The sequence below is a fragment of the Delphinapterus leucas genome, chromosome 20, assembly GCF_059928025.1.
Source record: "Delphinapterus leucas isolate spDelLeu-1000000601 "Yukka" chromosome 20, BTC_Dleu_Yukka2, whole genome shotgun sequence".
NCBI classification, from domain to species: Eukaryota; Metazoa; Chordata; class Mammalia; order Artiodactyla; family Monodontidae; genus Delphinapterus; species Delphinapterus leucas.
Genome location: NC_143148.1, coordinates 15,616,320 through 15,630,631, shown reverse-complemented (window position 1 = coordinate 15,630,631; position 14,312 = coordinate 15,616,320). Strand labels below are relative to the sequence as shown.

The 14,312-nt window shown below is 40.2% G+C and overlaps 2 protein-coding genes across 4 annotated transcripts in view; one reads left to right on the top strand and one right to left on the bottom strand.

Moving 5' to 3' along the window:
* The window catches only part of ZNF567 (zinc finger protein 567), a 36,403-nt gene extending 25,953 nt beyond the window's left edge, over positions 1-10,450 (bottom strand). Inside the window, exons 1-3 of one of the 3 annotated variants that reach the window (XM_022586270.2) lie at positions 9,303-10,450; positions 7,403-7,495; positions 5,304-5,377 (exon numbers count right to left, since the gene is read on the bottom strand). In XM_022586270.2, the coding sequence (XP_022441978.1) occupies positions 5,304-5,312 (9 nt within the window). In that variant the 5' untranslated portion in view covers positions 5,313-5,377; positions 7,403-7,495; positions 9,303-10,450. Of the gene's footprint in view, positions 1-5,303; positions 5,378-7,402; positions 7,496-8,618; positions 9,282-9,302 lie in introns of those variants that run through there. The other 2 variants (XM_022586269.3, XM_089902240.1) reach the window with 2 other exon arrangements.
* Positions 9,399-14,312, top strand: part of ZNF461 (zinc finger protein 461) — a 44,943-nt gene continuing 40,029 nt past the window's right edge. Inside the window, exon 1 of the mRNA XM_022586348.3 lies at positions 9,399-9,571. The gene's annotated coding sequence lies outside the window, so the exon portion shown is untranslated. The remainder of the gene's footprint in view (positions 9,572-14,312) is intronic.

The window sequence follows — 14,312 nt, the reverse complement described above, 5'->3', positions numbered from 1 at the left end:
AAAATTAAAAATAGGGACTTCCCTGGTGGCACAGTGGTTTAGAATCCATCTGCCTGCCAATGCAGGGGACACAGGTTCAATCCCTGGTCTGGGAAGATCCCACATGTCACGGAGCAACTAAGCCCGCGTGCCACAACTATTGAGCCTGAGCTCTAGAGCCTGTGTGCCGCAACTAGTGAGCCCATGTTCTGCAACTACTGAAGCATGCACACTTAAAGCCTGTGCTCTGCAACAAGCAAAGCCACTGCAATGAGAAGCCCGCACACTGCAATGAAGAGTAGCCCCTGCTGGCCGCGACTAGAGAAAGCCCACACGCAGCAACAAAGACCCAACACAGCCAACAAAAAAATAAAAATAAACACTAATCATAAGAACGCCAGAATGGTTACAATAGTATCAAACAAAATAGATTTCAGAACAAAGAATATTATCAGGGATTACGCAAGGTGTTTTATTTTATTTATATTTACTTATTTATTTTTGGCCGCACTGTGCAGGGTGTGGGAATCTTAGTTCCCCAATCAGGGATCAAACCCATGTCTCCTGCACTGGAAGCGTGGAGTCTTAGCCACCAGACCGTCAAGGAAGTCCCAAGTAAGGTATTTTATAATGATAGAGGGGGTCAATTCATGAGAAGATATAACAATCCTAAATATGAATACACCTAAAAACAGAACCTCAAAATATATTAAGTAAAAACTGATAGAACTGAAAAGGAAAAATAGAAAATAGAAAAATCCACAATTATAATGTAAGATTTTGATTTTCTTCTCTGTCACTGCTATAACAAATAGACTGAAAGATCAATAAGGATACAGAAGACTTTACCATACTAATCAACCAATTTGACCTGATTATTTAGAGAATACTCCATCCAATAACACTAGAATATACATCCTCTACAAGTGCACACAGAACATCCATCAGATGGTACAAAAAAAGTCTCCATAAATTTAAGAAGAATGAAATCATATACAGCATGTTCCCTGATTGTAACAAAATTAAACTAGAAATCAATGACAGAAAGCTATCTGGAAAATCCCCAAATATTTGAAAATTAAACACACTTCCTCTAAACAATCAATGGGTCAAAAAGGAAATCGTGAAAGAAATTAGAAAATATTTTCAACTGAATGAAAATGAAAATACAACATGTCTAAATTTGTTAGAGGGAAATTTATAGCATTAAATGTTCTACTGGAAAAAATAAGTCTCATATCAATGATATAAGCTCCCATATACAAAATAAGAAGAGTTAATTAAACCCAAAGTAATGAAAAGGAAAGGAAATAAAAATATAAGAGCAGAAATGAAGAAACAGGAAACAGAAAAATAATGGAGGAAATCAATGAAACCAAAAGTTGGTACTTTGAAAAATCAGAGAAATTGATAAACCTCTAGCCAACTGACCAAGGAAAAAGGTGAGTCACAAATTACCAACAACAGGAATGAATCAATGGCATTGCTACAAACTTTACAAACATCAAGAGGATAAAAAGAGTAGATTTTTGAACAACTTTGTGACAATAAATTTTATAACTTGGATGAAATGGACAATTCCTTGAAAGACACAAATTATAAAAGCTCACTGAAGAGAAAAAAAATTGATAACATGAATAGCCATAATTGTATTAAGGAAATTGAACTGCTAGTTAAACACCTTCCCACAAAGAAATCTCCAGGCTCAGATGGCTTCACTGGTGAATTCTAACAAACACTGAGGGAAGAAATAATAGCAGCTCTACACAAATTCTTTCTGAAAATAAGAGAATACTTCCCAACTCATTCTGTAAGACGGCATTACCTTGATACCGAAACTAGACAAAGATATTGCAAGAAAAACCTGTAAATTCATCAAGCAATATATGAAAAAAGAATCTATCATGACCAAGTGGGGTTTATCCTAGGGATAAGCTGGTTTAGCGCTTCAAAATAAATCAATATAACTCACCATGTTAATTTAAAAAGGGTAAAAACCATATAATGCAGAAAAACCAACAGACACAAAAAATCTTTTGACAAAATTCAACAGCCATTTGTGATAAGAATGATCCGCAAACTAGAACTTCTTCAACCTGATAAATCTGATAAAGAGCATCTAAGTAAAAATTGTCACTAATGTTACACTTTGTCAAAGACTAAATGCTTTTCCCCTCAGTCAGGAATAAAGCATAAATGTTTGTTCTCACTGCTTATATTCAACATGCACTGAAGGTTCTAGACAATGTAGTAAATAAAGCAAGACAGAAATATAAGGAATACATATTGGAAAGCAAGAAGGAAAACAGTAACTATTCACATATGACATGATTATCTATGTAGAAAATCCTAAAGAATCTACCAAAAAATTACTAGAATAAGTTGAGAATGCAGGTTAATATAAAAAAATCAATTGCATTTTCATATACTAGCAATAAACAATGGGAATTTGAAATAAAAATGAATAGTATTTACAATAGCATAAAACCTAGGTATTAATATAACAAACATTTGCAAGATTGGTACACTGATAACAAAAAAACATTACTCAGAGAATTTAAAGATCTAAATAAAAGGAGATGTGCCTCATATTCATGAATTAGAAAACTATATTATCATTATTGATTACTATTCTTGAATTAAACTATTAATGCATATTTTAATATTTTCCTCTCCCCTAATAGATTGTCTTAAACATTCTTCAAATGTGCTTCGGGTCTAATTCTATGAAAACTGTAAGATAAGAGTTAATTGTTTAATGTCATTGGTACAGAGTTTCTGTTTGGGATGTGAAAAAGTTCTGGAAATAGATACTGGTGATGGCTATACAACATTGGGAATGTACTTAATGGAACTGCATTATATACTTAATGATGGTTAAAATGATAAAATTTTATGTCATGTATATTTTAGCTCTCACAATTTTTTTTTTTTTCAGTATGCGGGCCTCTCACTGCTGTGGCCTCTCCTGTTGCGGAGCACAGGCTCCGGACGTGCAGACTCAGTGGCCATGGCTCACGGGCCCAGCTGCTCTGTGGCATGTGGGATCTTCCCGGACTGGGGCACGAACCCGTGTCCCCTGCATTGGCAGGCGGACTCTCAACCACTGCGCCACCAGGGAAGCCCTATTTAATGTATATTTTAAAACACACACACATACACACACACACACAGTTAAACAGAAAAGTGTAAGCAACACAAACATCCATAAGGGAGCACTGGGGTGAGCACTTGGAGGATGGGAAAAGGAGCAAAGGTGTTAAACGGGAAGATAAGTTACCAGTATGAGAGAGACACCCATGATGATATCAGTGGAGATAAAGGGAACTGAAATATAAGGAATAAGATTCACCACTAAATGGTCGTGCAGTGGAAAAGAGACCCTTAACTCAAGTTAGCTGTGTTAGCAGGTGGGTAGGGGCTGGGCCCATAAGCAGGTTGAGGGGAAAAAAAAGGGACTAAAATGGTAGGAGATAATGAGGTAAATCTTGGGCATGTGCCTGAAGTATCTGTGGAAGACACAGGAGGTGGTATCTAGTTGGAGGTTGGATACAGTTTTGACACCCACAACAGAGATTTAGCATTAAAATTATTTGAGCATCATTAGAATAACAGTGGTAGATTGTGAATAAGAACAGGAGGCTATACGGTGAAGAGAACCAATACAGAATCTGGAGAACACCAGTATTTAAGAGGTCCAATATATACAATGGAATATTACTCAGCCATAAAAAAGAACAAAATAATGCCATTTGCAGCAACATGGATGAACCTAAAGATTGTCATACTGAGAGAAGTCAGACACAGAAAGACAAGTATCATATGATATCGCTTATATGTGGAACCTAAAAAAAAGGGTACAAATGAACTTATTTATAAAACAGAAGTAGAGTCACAGATACAGAAAATAAACTTATGGTTACCAGGGGATAAAGCGGGGAGGGATAAATTGGGAGATTAGGACTGACATATACACACTACTATACATAAAATAACTAATAAGAACCTACTGGGGCTTCCCTGGTGACGCACTGGTTGAGAGTCCACCTGCTGATGCAGGGGACACGGGTTCGTGCCCCGGTCCAGGAGGATCCCACATGCCGCGGAGCGGCTGGGTCTGTGAGCCATGGTTGCTGAGCCTGCGCGTCCGGAGCCTGTGCTCCGCAACGGGAGAGGCCACAACAGTGAGAGGCCCGCGTACCGCAAAAAAAAAAAAAAAAAAAAAAAAAACCTACTGTATAGAACAGGGAACTCTACTCAGTACTCTGTAATGGCCTATATGGGAAAAGAATCTAAAAAAAGAGTGGACATATATATGTATATGTATAACTGATTCACTTTGCTGTACACCTGAAGCTAACACAACATTGTAAATCAACTATACTCCAATAAAAATTAAAAAAAAAAAAAAGAGATCCAGGAATAAAGATGAATTTTCTGAAAGAAAGAACCAGAATAATGTCTTTGAAATCAAGAGCAGACTATTTCATGAGTTACACTTCTAGTTCAGTATGGTGATCTAAGTATATTCATTTACTTATCTCGCATGTGAACATAAAATTAGAAGAAACTGAAAAATAGGAATAAATCTATAACACATACCACAGATTTTTAGGAATTATTAGCAGCTATGAGCAGAACTCAAGGATCCGAGAGGAGAAATACAGGATTCTTGGTTTTTGCACAATCTGCCAAAGCATAGCTCTAGTCTCAAAGCCTCAAGACAGGACTTCTTGCCACTTAACTAATAGCAATCTATCAATTCCATCTCCATCTTGACTGTTTTTATCTTTTTTTTTTGCAGTACGCGGGCCTCCCACCGCCACAGCCCCTCCCGTTGCAGAGCACAGGCTCCGGACGCGCAGGCCCAGCGGCCATGGCCCACGGGCCCAGCCACTCCGAGCCATGTGGGATCCTCCTGGACCAGGGCACTAACCCGCGTCCCCTGCATTGGCAGGTGGACCCCCAACCACTGCACCATCAGGGAAGCCCCTGTTTTTATCTTTGCAAGACAGGTTCATGAAGTAATATATTCTCATTTAATTTGAGGAAATGCATTTTTGTTCTAGCACTGCTTCTGGAAGAACACTGAGAAAAGATGTTGAATGATTATACCCACTTAATGTGTGAACACTGCTTAAAATTAGAAGGAGCACTCATGGGAGGTAAAACTTATCTGACCAATATGGGAACAAGTGGGGACTGCTTTCATGAAGGGGAAGATAAACAGGAGGATTTTAGTACAAGAAAGGGAAATGCTCAAATATTCTTAAAAACAACAACAAAAAACTATTTCAGAAAGGAGAAAGGAACCATCATCTCACCTGAGCCATGGTTTTGAGATCTGCAAGAGATGACCAGTCTTCCTTTGGGCTCCTCTTTAGAAAAGGGGCGGTTCCTAAGAAGGCAAAATCAAGATGAAAAGAAGCCACATGCCACTACACATGCTTTTAAGCTCTCTTATGACTTACGACTCAAGATTGACTCCATTTCCCTTGCTTTGGTGCTTGTTCACTCTATATATTCCACACCAATATGGGGGGAGAATAAGCTAGACAAAAATTTTATCCCTAAAGCCAGAGATACAGGCTCCTGGGGTAATGGGTTAGATTTTGGGCAAGCCCCCACCTCTCTAGAACTATCTTTTCTCTCCTAACCTGCCTATTATTATTAACTACTTCCAAGCTGTTCTCCATTAAGGCTCTACCATTTACATCATGACCAGCAATACGTGAAAATTCTCGTCACCCCATACCCTCATGAGTACCATGGATACAAACTTCCTGATGCTTGCCAAGGTATACACTGTGATTCTAGTTCTTATTTTTCTTATTATGAGAGAAGATAAGCTTCTATTCACAATGTTTAAAAAGCACCTTAATTTTTGTTTGTTTTTTAAATAAAAGCCAGGCCAAGCCAGGCAGCAAACTCCCCACGGCAGCCACCACCGCCATCCATCTTTAGTTTCTTGTCTGTGAAAGGTCTCAATTTTTTCACTTTTCTATTAACTTATTTTTATTTTCTGGATTGATATTAGATCTTTTTGAAAGGAAGGAAATTAATTCTGTAATTACTTAAAATATTTTTTATAGTTTTTCTTTATCATACACTTTATTTCCTTTATATATTTGAGTGTATCTGGACTTTGTATTTAGTTCCACTGATCTGTTCATTTAATTGCCAGGATTACTCTGCAGTTATTACAGTTTTAAAACATATTTTAGGGGCTTCCCTGGTGGCGCAGTGGTTGAGAATCCGCCTGCCAATACAGGGGACACGGGTTTATGCCCTGGTCTGGGAAGATCCCACATGCCACGGAGCGGCTGGGCCCGTGAACCATGGCCGCTGAGCCTGCACGTCTGGAGCCTCTGCTCCGCAACAGGACAGGCCAAAACAGTGAGAGGTCCGCGTACCGCAAACAAACAAACATGTTTTAGTACCAGGTAGGCTTACTTCCCCCTTCATTATTTTTCTTTAACAATTTTTGTCTTGTTCATTTTCTCCTAAGAACTTCAGAAAGTTTAAAAATTTTACTGAAATTTTAATGAAACTCCATGAAATGTTAGGGAGTTTTGACAATTTATCATGTGTCCCTGGTCCTTTTATTTAAGTCTTTAATTTTTGAGTCCCATCAAAAATTTTTTTATACATCATGGTGTCTTTTGTATCTTATATTTTGATGGCCACTGGCAACTTTCCATAGTTTTTTGATGCATATATACACATACGCACAGACACATATATGAAACCTGTTGATTTATTAATGTCTTTTCTAGCAAACCTCTGAGTTTTCTAACTGTTGTCATTGTTTTGAACAGGATGGTAACTTAGAAATTTTTCTGCCTCAGACTCAGCAGATGTCCCAAAGATGATAGGCAAAACAATCTTTCAATTGTCCCTCATTCTAAGATAAAGTCTTGTAAAGTAGCTGACTGCAACGTTTTGCTACCATTAGTTTACCTCCTACTTCGAGAGGCTGAGAAAAGGGAATGTCTCTTTAAGAGAGCAAATTATTTTTAGAACATAGTTTTCTAGGGGGAAGAAAAGTAGGTGCTTCTCACTCCCTTATAATAAACAAGGGGCTCCTCAGACCCTGATGCCACTATAAATCAAAGTGGTGAGAGAATTTGGGGGGGAACGTACATGTTTCCAGGATTTGGGTGGTGGTGGGGGGGAGCAGGGTGGTGGTGACTAAAGTGGCTAATTATCACCTGAGCTCCAGATGGAACCCACGGATGGAGCATGCCTAGGTTGGTTTGGATCCTGTCCAAGAGGACTGATGGGAGAGAACAATACCTACCAGAGTAGGTGGGCCACTGCATGCCAAGAGGAGGCATCTAGAGAAGTGGCCATGCCCATGAAAAGGGAACTGTATTTGGAAGTTCCCAGTAGTGGGGTCTCTCAGAAGGTAAATATGACTTACACTAAATTATAACGGTACCAGTCATGTTAGCCTCTTCTTGTCCCTGACTTTTCTTTTCCAGCTCCCAATCCATTCCAGCTGGAGACTATCAACCTAGAGGGAGTAAAGAGGGGACAAAATAGAGGTTGAGGAATTAGAGAAGAAACTGATCATGTTTTCTTTAGCGCGGCAGGCTTCCAACAGGAGGGAGAGTTTTTGCTTTTAAAACAAGTTAGTGTGAGAGGGAGGGAGACGCAAGAAGGAAGAGATATGGGAACATATGTATATGTATAACTGATTCACTTTGTTATAAAGCAGAAACTAACACACCATTGTAAAGCAATTATACTTCAATAATGATGTAAAAAAAAACAAAAAACAAAACAAGTTAGTGAGACTTCCGCGGTGGCACAGTGGTTAAGAATCCACCTGCCAATGCAGGGGACACAGGTTTGAGCCCTGGTCCGGGAAGATCCCACATGCCGCAGAGCTACTAAGCTCTAGCGCCACCACTGAGCCGGCGTGCCACAGCTACTGATGCCCATGTGCCTAGAGCCCGTGCTCTGCAACAGAGAAGCCACCACAATGAGAAGCCCGCGTACCGCAACGAAGAGTAGCCCCCGCTCGCCGCAACTAGAGAAAGCCCACACACAGCGACGAAGACCCAATGCAGCCAAAAATAAATAAATAAATTTATTTTAAAAAATAAATAAAATAAAATTAAAAGAACAATTTAGAAGTATTGATTTCTACAGTGAATACTTTATTCAGCTAAATGAGACTGATCTTGTGTTTAAATGTTCAACAGATTTTTTATCTTCATAATGACTGAAGAAATTATTGAAACTTTACTGTCCAGGAATTCACCCAAATAGAAATTCTGAGAGTAGCAGTTATGGGAGAAAGTTTTTTGTGTTCTCCTAATGATGTTCTACTTATGTCAACATACTGGTCATTAGTCAATATGGGGTTTCACAATATACAATTGTTCCATCTGAAAATTATGTTAATTTTACCTCCTCCTCTCCGTTTTTAAAATCTCTATTTTTTTTTACTTGTCTAATTGCCAGAGTCAAATTCTACAGGCATATAAAATGGACAATATTCAGACAATATAAACAATACATACATAGACAATATAAATATATACATAGACAATAGACATAGACAATATAAATATATACATACATAGACAATATAAATATGTTTATATGTATAAACAATACATAATACATACTTAACTAGTCTTGCATCTACTTTCTCAAATGCTCCATCTCAGTCACACAACGAGCCTGACACATTCCTAGTCAACGTGAATTGTGCAATTACTTGTGTGCACAAATACTTCAAAATTTGACATATTCACAGTTATATCATCCACTACACAATCCTAATCCCATAGACACAATTCATGCATAATCTCTCAGAGCCCATTACATAATTCTACACAAAGCTGCAAAATTTTACTCACAAACCCCTTACTGTTGCCTCTCCAAAGTCGCATACAGTCTCAAACACAAATCTACTCGCACCTAATTTAAAAATTAGACACACGCAGAGACCCTCTCACTTTCATAAACAATAGGTTCCATAACGTTACACAGAGTAACACACGTTCCACACACACACACACACACACACACACACACGACTAGGCACAAAAAGCTACACAAACAGAACGCCTGTGTGTGCCAGGCCGAGCTCACACCCGCCTCGGCGTTCCCAGCCCTGGCTCCCAGTTCCTTCCCCTGCCTAGGTTCTTGTTTCCCCCCTCGCTTTCCTCCCCGGCCTTCTCTCAGCCCAGGTTCTGTCTTCTTTCCTCGCTTTTCCCAGTCCTGGTTCCCACCTCCCTGCTCGGCAATCCCCACCGGGTACCACAATCACCAGCCTGCCCAGCGCCAGCAGGACCCACCAGGCTCACCTTCGCCTACTGGCCAGCCATCTGCGCTTGCGCACTCCAGCGCGGGCTCTACCTCCCAAGAGTCTCCGCGGCTCCTTCTTCGCCGCTGCGTCTCAGGCGCGCCGTCTCGACATCCGGGTGTTTGCGGCCTTGAACTACATTTCCCACAGCCCCTGGGCTGCTTTTGAAAAGAACTTTGATATTTGGTTCATCTCTGATTCCCTTCTGAGGTCCTCTCAGTCGTCGCGCTCCGAGTGGTAACCTGAGTCTGGGCACGGCGGGCACTCACGGTGAGGAAGCCCCCACCCTCTGGCGCACACAGGACGTGTGGAGCCTGGAGCTCAGGCCTGTGTAGGCGTGTATAAGAGTGTGTGAGCGTTTGTGGCAGTAACGAGGCGGGGTGTGTGTGCGGTGATGAGGCCGTGTCTGGTGCAAGATGCGGGACCCTTTGGGTGACCGTGATCGGCTGTGATGTTGAGGTAGGTGACACTGTGGGGCTTGAGACCGCCCTTCAGAAGACGATGCTGTTGTTACGTAGTATGGTGGAAGAGGCTTTTAATTTTGTGACCGGGTCGGAGTTTGGTTGTGTCACGGGGTAGAGCTTCATTTCTGCAGTTCTGGTTTAACGTCGGGACTGAGGCGATCTGTTGAAGATCTCCCTGAGAGTGTATCTGTGCCTGTCAAGACAACGATGCCTGTATTAACCAGAGTTGCACTGAAGCACGGCCTGAGCTGCTTTTGTCAGCACCTCCACCTCCAGTGCCCAGACTCCAGTGCTTAACGCAAAAGTGGGTATCAGTGAAGTGTTGCCTGCCTAGGGGCCAATTTTAGGTTCTATTGTTTCTTAGTATCTGTATCCTTTTATCACTGCTTTCTCTTTTCTCCCACTTTATAGCCAGGACAACAGCTGCAGAGAAGTGGTCACAAAAAGGGGAGTCAGATATTTGAGTGGTGGGATAAAGGTTATATACAAGCAAGAAAGCACAAACCTGTTTTTGGAATGAGTTTTGGGGCTGGGAGTGTCCCTTAGGCAGAGTCCTAGGAAGACCTGTAGAAAGCCTAGGAGTAGGATTCCTTCCTCAGAGGATCTCTTTTGGGAGCTGAGGTCAAGTTCCATGTTTCAGAACCACATCATTTCCAAAGCTGTCTCCCCAGGAAACTTGCTGTGAACTTAGAGAAAGTTTCAGCTCTGGTTATCAGTGACCCTGGCCGTTCCCTTTGATACTAAGAAAGGTTAGTGGTACTCCCATCTCCCCTTTACTTCCATCTGAGTATGTGTGTGGTAGATGACTGAGCTTGGGTGGTGTTGAAGAATTTCTTCCAGTTTAGCCAGTTCATGCTCTAAGAAAGGTCTGGTGTCTCATGAGTCCTTACTCCCCTTCTCTTCACCCTTCCCCTGCAGTGCAGCTCTCTGAAAGAAAAGCCCTGGGGAAAGGAAAACGTTACAGAGCATACCTGAAAACCAAGCTCAAGGTCAGGGATTTTGTTGTTGTTCTCTTTGTTTTAGTTTTTCAGAAAAGGGAGGTATTTGCTCTCCTCCTGAAATGGTTAGGTTACAATTAGGCAGGGCCTTGTGATGTACTTTGACTAATAAAATGTGGTGGAAGTGAGACTTTCAAGATAAAGCCTTAGGAGGTCTTGCAGCTTTTGCTCTTTCCCTCTTCCTGCCTTGAGACCACCAGGTACTAAAGGCTAAGACTAGCTTGCTTGAAGACAAAAGATCACTTGGAGACAGAGGCCAAGCTAACAACAACAACTGCCAGATGTTTCATTGAGACCATTTGGTCCCTCCAGCCCCCACCAAGCCACCAGCTGGCTGCTGTCACCTGAGTGAGATCAGCAGAAGCACCGCTCAGCCAAGCCAAGCCCGAATTGCCAACCCCCGGAATGATGAGCTAATTAATGGTTTTGTTTTAAGCCACAAACTTTTGGGGGTGGTTACATAGCAATAGATATCTGAAACTGCTGTTTAAACTTCTAGACATTTTCTATCACCCTATACTGATATAATTGTATTGGTCAACCTGCTTTGTTAAGTGATTTCTCTACTGATGTTATACCTTGAAAATATTCCATATCCTAAATTTTCTACAACTTTGCATTTTTGTATCTAAGTGTTCTATTACATGGTTATTTTATAATTTATTTAACCAATAACTTTCCCGAGCAACTCCTTCTTCTTCCTGTCCAACTCCCACGTCTTCACCAACTTTACATTCCCTTCCAGGACCTTAAGGGGAACATGGGTTCCTGTCATTTCAGGGGTATGTAGACTCAAGAATGTGGCATTGACTTCTGCTGAGTGTGTATAGGTGACTCACCCCACTCACAAGAATTTGTTCAATATAGGTGTGATATAGGACCAATGTACATTTATTTAACTAATAAACTGGGTCTCCCTGATTACAATATCTCTTTTCCATTTTCCAATTCAGAATCTGCATTCTGGAGTCATCTTAACTTTCATCACTATGACTCATTGGGGAATGTGACTCTTTAGGGTGCTTAGCTATTTGAAGGATTGGTATGATTCCTGGAGATGGAAATGGGCATCTCTGCTGTGTTGTTTCAAAAGTGTCATCCTCCTAATACTTCAGGTTACTTTTTCAACTTCCTTTTCTGTCTGATGACAAAGGGAATGGTCTGAATTAACCACATCAGGCCTAAATCCCATTTCTTCTCCTATGTGCAGGTTTTATTATTTAATTAATTAATTGATTTCCAAGGCAAATGTGGTTTCCTTGTTAGTTTCTAAGGCTAGTGGAGAGGTCGGCCAGCAAATCTGAGCCTAGTTGAGGGGCAACCAGTAAGAGGAATTCATTGTGTATAAAATCTTGGGAGTCAAGATTTAGGACCTTTAAGGTAGTATTTGAGTCACTCATTTGAAAGGCTTCATGTCTATGAAGAAAGTTCAGGCCTCTTAAGACAGAATTCAAACAACTACAACAATACACTCCATGTATTATATTCATATCTCCTATCATTTCTTTTGTTCTCAAAGAGGGAGGGATTAGCTCTATTATTTTTTTCTGATTATAAAATTAGATTCTTAATTCAGAAATTTGAAGAATACAGAAAAGCTTAAAGTAAAGCTCATCTAGAAAGAGCTTATTTGTTCCAAATCATCTCACCTATTTCTCTGTGAATTAACACATGGATATAGCCATATAGGATTTTGAAATTCAAAACAGAATTATACTGTAATACTGTTTTGTCATCTATCTTCTTCATCTAACCTAATATAGTGAACAGCTTTTCATGTCATCAGATGACAAACTGTGCCATAATTTTTTGAGTACGCTGTTTGGATATACTATAACTTTTTAAACTGTTTCCCTATTGTAGGATATTTAAGTTCTTTCCAGCTTTTCCTCATTATTATACAGTGTTTTACTGCACACTCCTTTTTGTGCACATGTGTAATTATATCTTTTTGACAGTCTCAGAAATATTGACAATGAGGCTTTCGTAGTTAAAACCTGCTTATACATCTTTATTAATTGCCCTGCTTAAATTTTCACCAATATACAACACAGTATGAGAGTGTCTAGTCTACTAATATAGGGCATCGTCAGTCTTTTAAATCTACCAATCTAGTGGAAATTGTTTAAATAAATTATGCATGTTCAGGTTTCACTCAATGTAATAAAATCTGGGCTTCTGGATAAAAGTCAGAATTGAAAGAGAACTGGTTTTGTAGTTAAAGAAATGTGGATTCAAAACATAGATCTGCCATTTATTGAACATGAATGATTTCTTTTTTTTTTAATTTAAAAAATGGTTAAATTTTTGGTTGTTTCAAGTCTTAGTTGTGGCCCACAGGATCTTTCGTTGTGGTTCGTGGGCTCTTTGTTGCAGCGCGCGGTCTTCTCTCTAGTTGTGGCACTCTGTAGTTGTGGTGCGCAGGCGCTCTAGTTGTGGTGCGTGGGCTCCAGAGCGTGTGGGCTCAGTAGTAGTGTGCGGGGTCTCTAGTTGTGGCAGGCGGGCTTAGTAGTTGTGGCACACAGGCTTAGTTGCCCCACAGCATGTGGGATTGACCAGGGATCCCCAACCAGGGATCGAACCTGCGTACCCTGCATTGGAAGGAGGATTCTTAACCACTGGACCACCAGGGTAGTCCCAGAAATGATTTCTTTTCCTTTCTTTTTAATAAGACTTTTGCAGAATATAGAGCCCAGACCTTAAAATCCTAGCCTGGTGATTTGTTTTATAAGCCCATACAACCACCATTTGATAAAGATAAAGAAACTTTTCAACATCCCAGAAGGCTCCCTTCATGTCTCTTTCCAATCAGTATACCACAAAATTAACATTATTTTGATGTCTAACACAGTAGATTCGTTTTGTCTGGTTTTTTTTTTTTTTTTTTGTGGTATGTGGGCCTCTCACTGTTGTGGCCTCTCCCGTTGCAGAGCACAGGCTCTGGGCGCGCAGGCTCAGCGGCCATGGCTCACGGGTCCAGCCGCTCCATGGCATGTGGGATCCTCCTGGACCGGGGCACGAACCCGTGTCCCCTGCATCGGCAGGCGGACTCTCAACCACTGCGCCACCAGGGAAGCCCTGTTTTGTCTGGTTTTTGAACTTTGTATAAGTGGAATCATACAGTAGGTTCTTTTGTGTCTGGCCTCTTTTACTCAATATAGTGTCTATAATAGCATGACTCTACATATGTGATAAAATTGCATAGAACCAAATATACACAGAAACACAGATACAAACGAGTGCATGTAAAACTGGCAAAATGTGAAGAAGTACTGTGTATTATATCAATATAAATATCCTGGTCATGATTTTTTTTTTTTTACAAGAAGTTAACATTGAGGGAAACTGGGTGAAGTTTATGTGGGATCTCTCTATATTATTTCTTACAACTGCATATAAATCTACAATGATCTCAAAATAAAAAGTTAAAATATAAGTACATAGCTGGGACAAGCAGTTTGCCATTTGGAAAAAAAAATTATATCCATACCTCACATCCTGTCATAAGAATAAACTCTAAATAGATCAGGGAGGTAAACGTAAAAATAT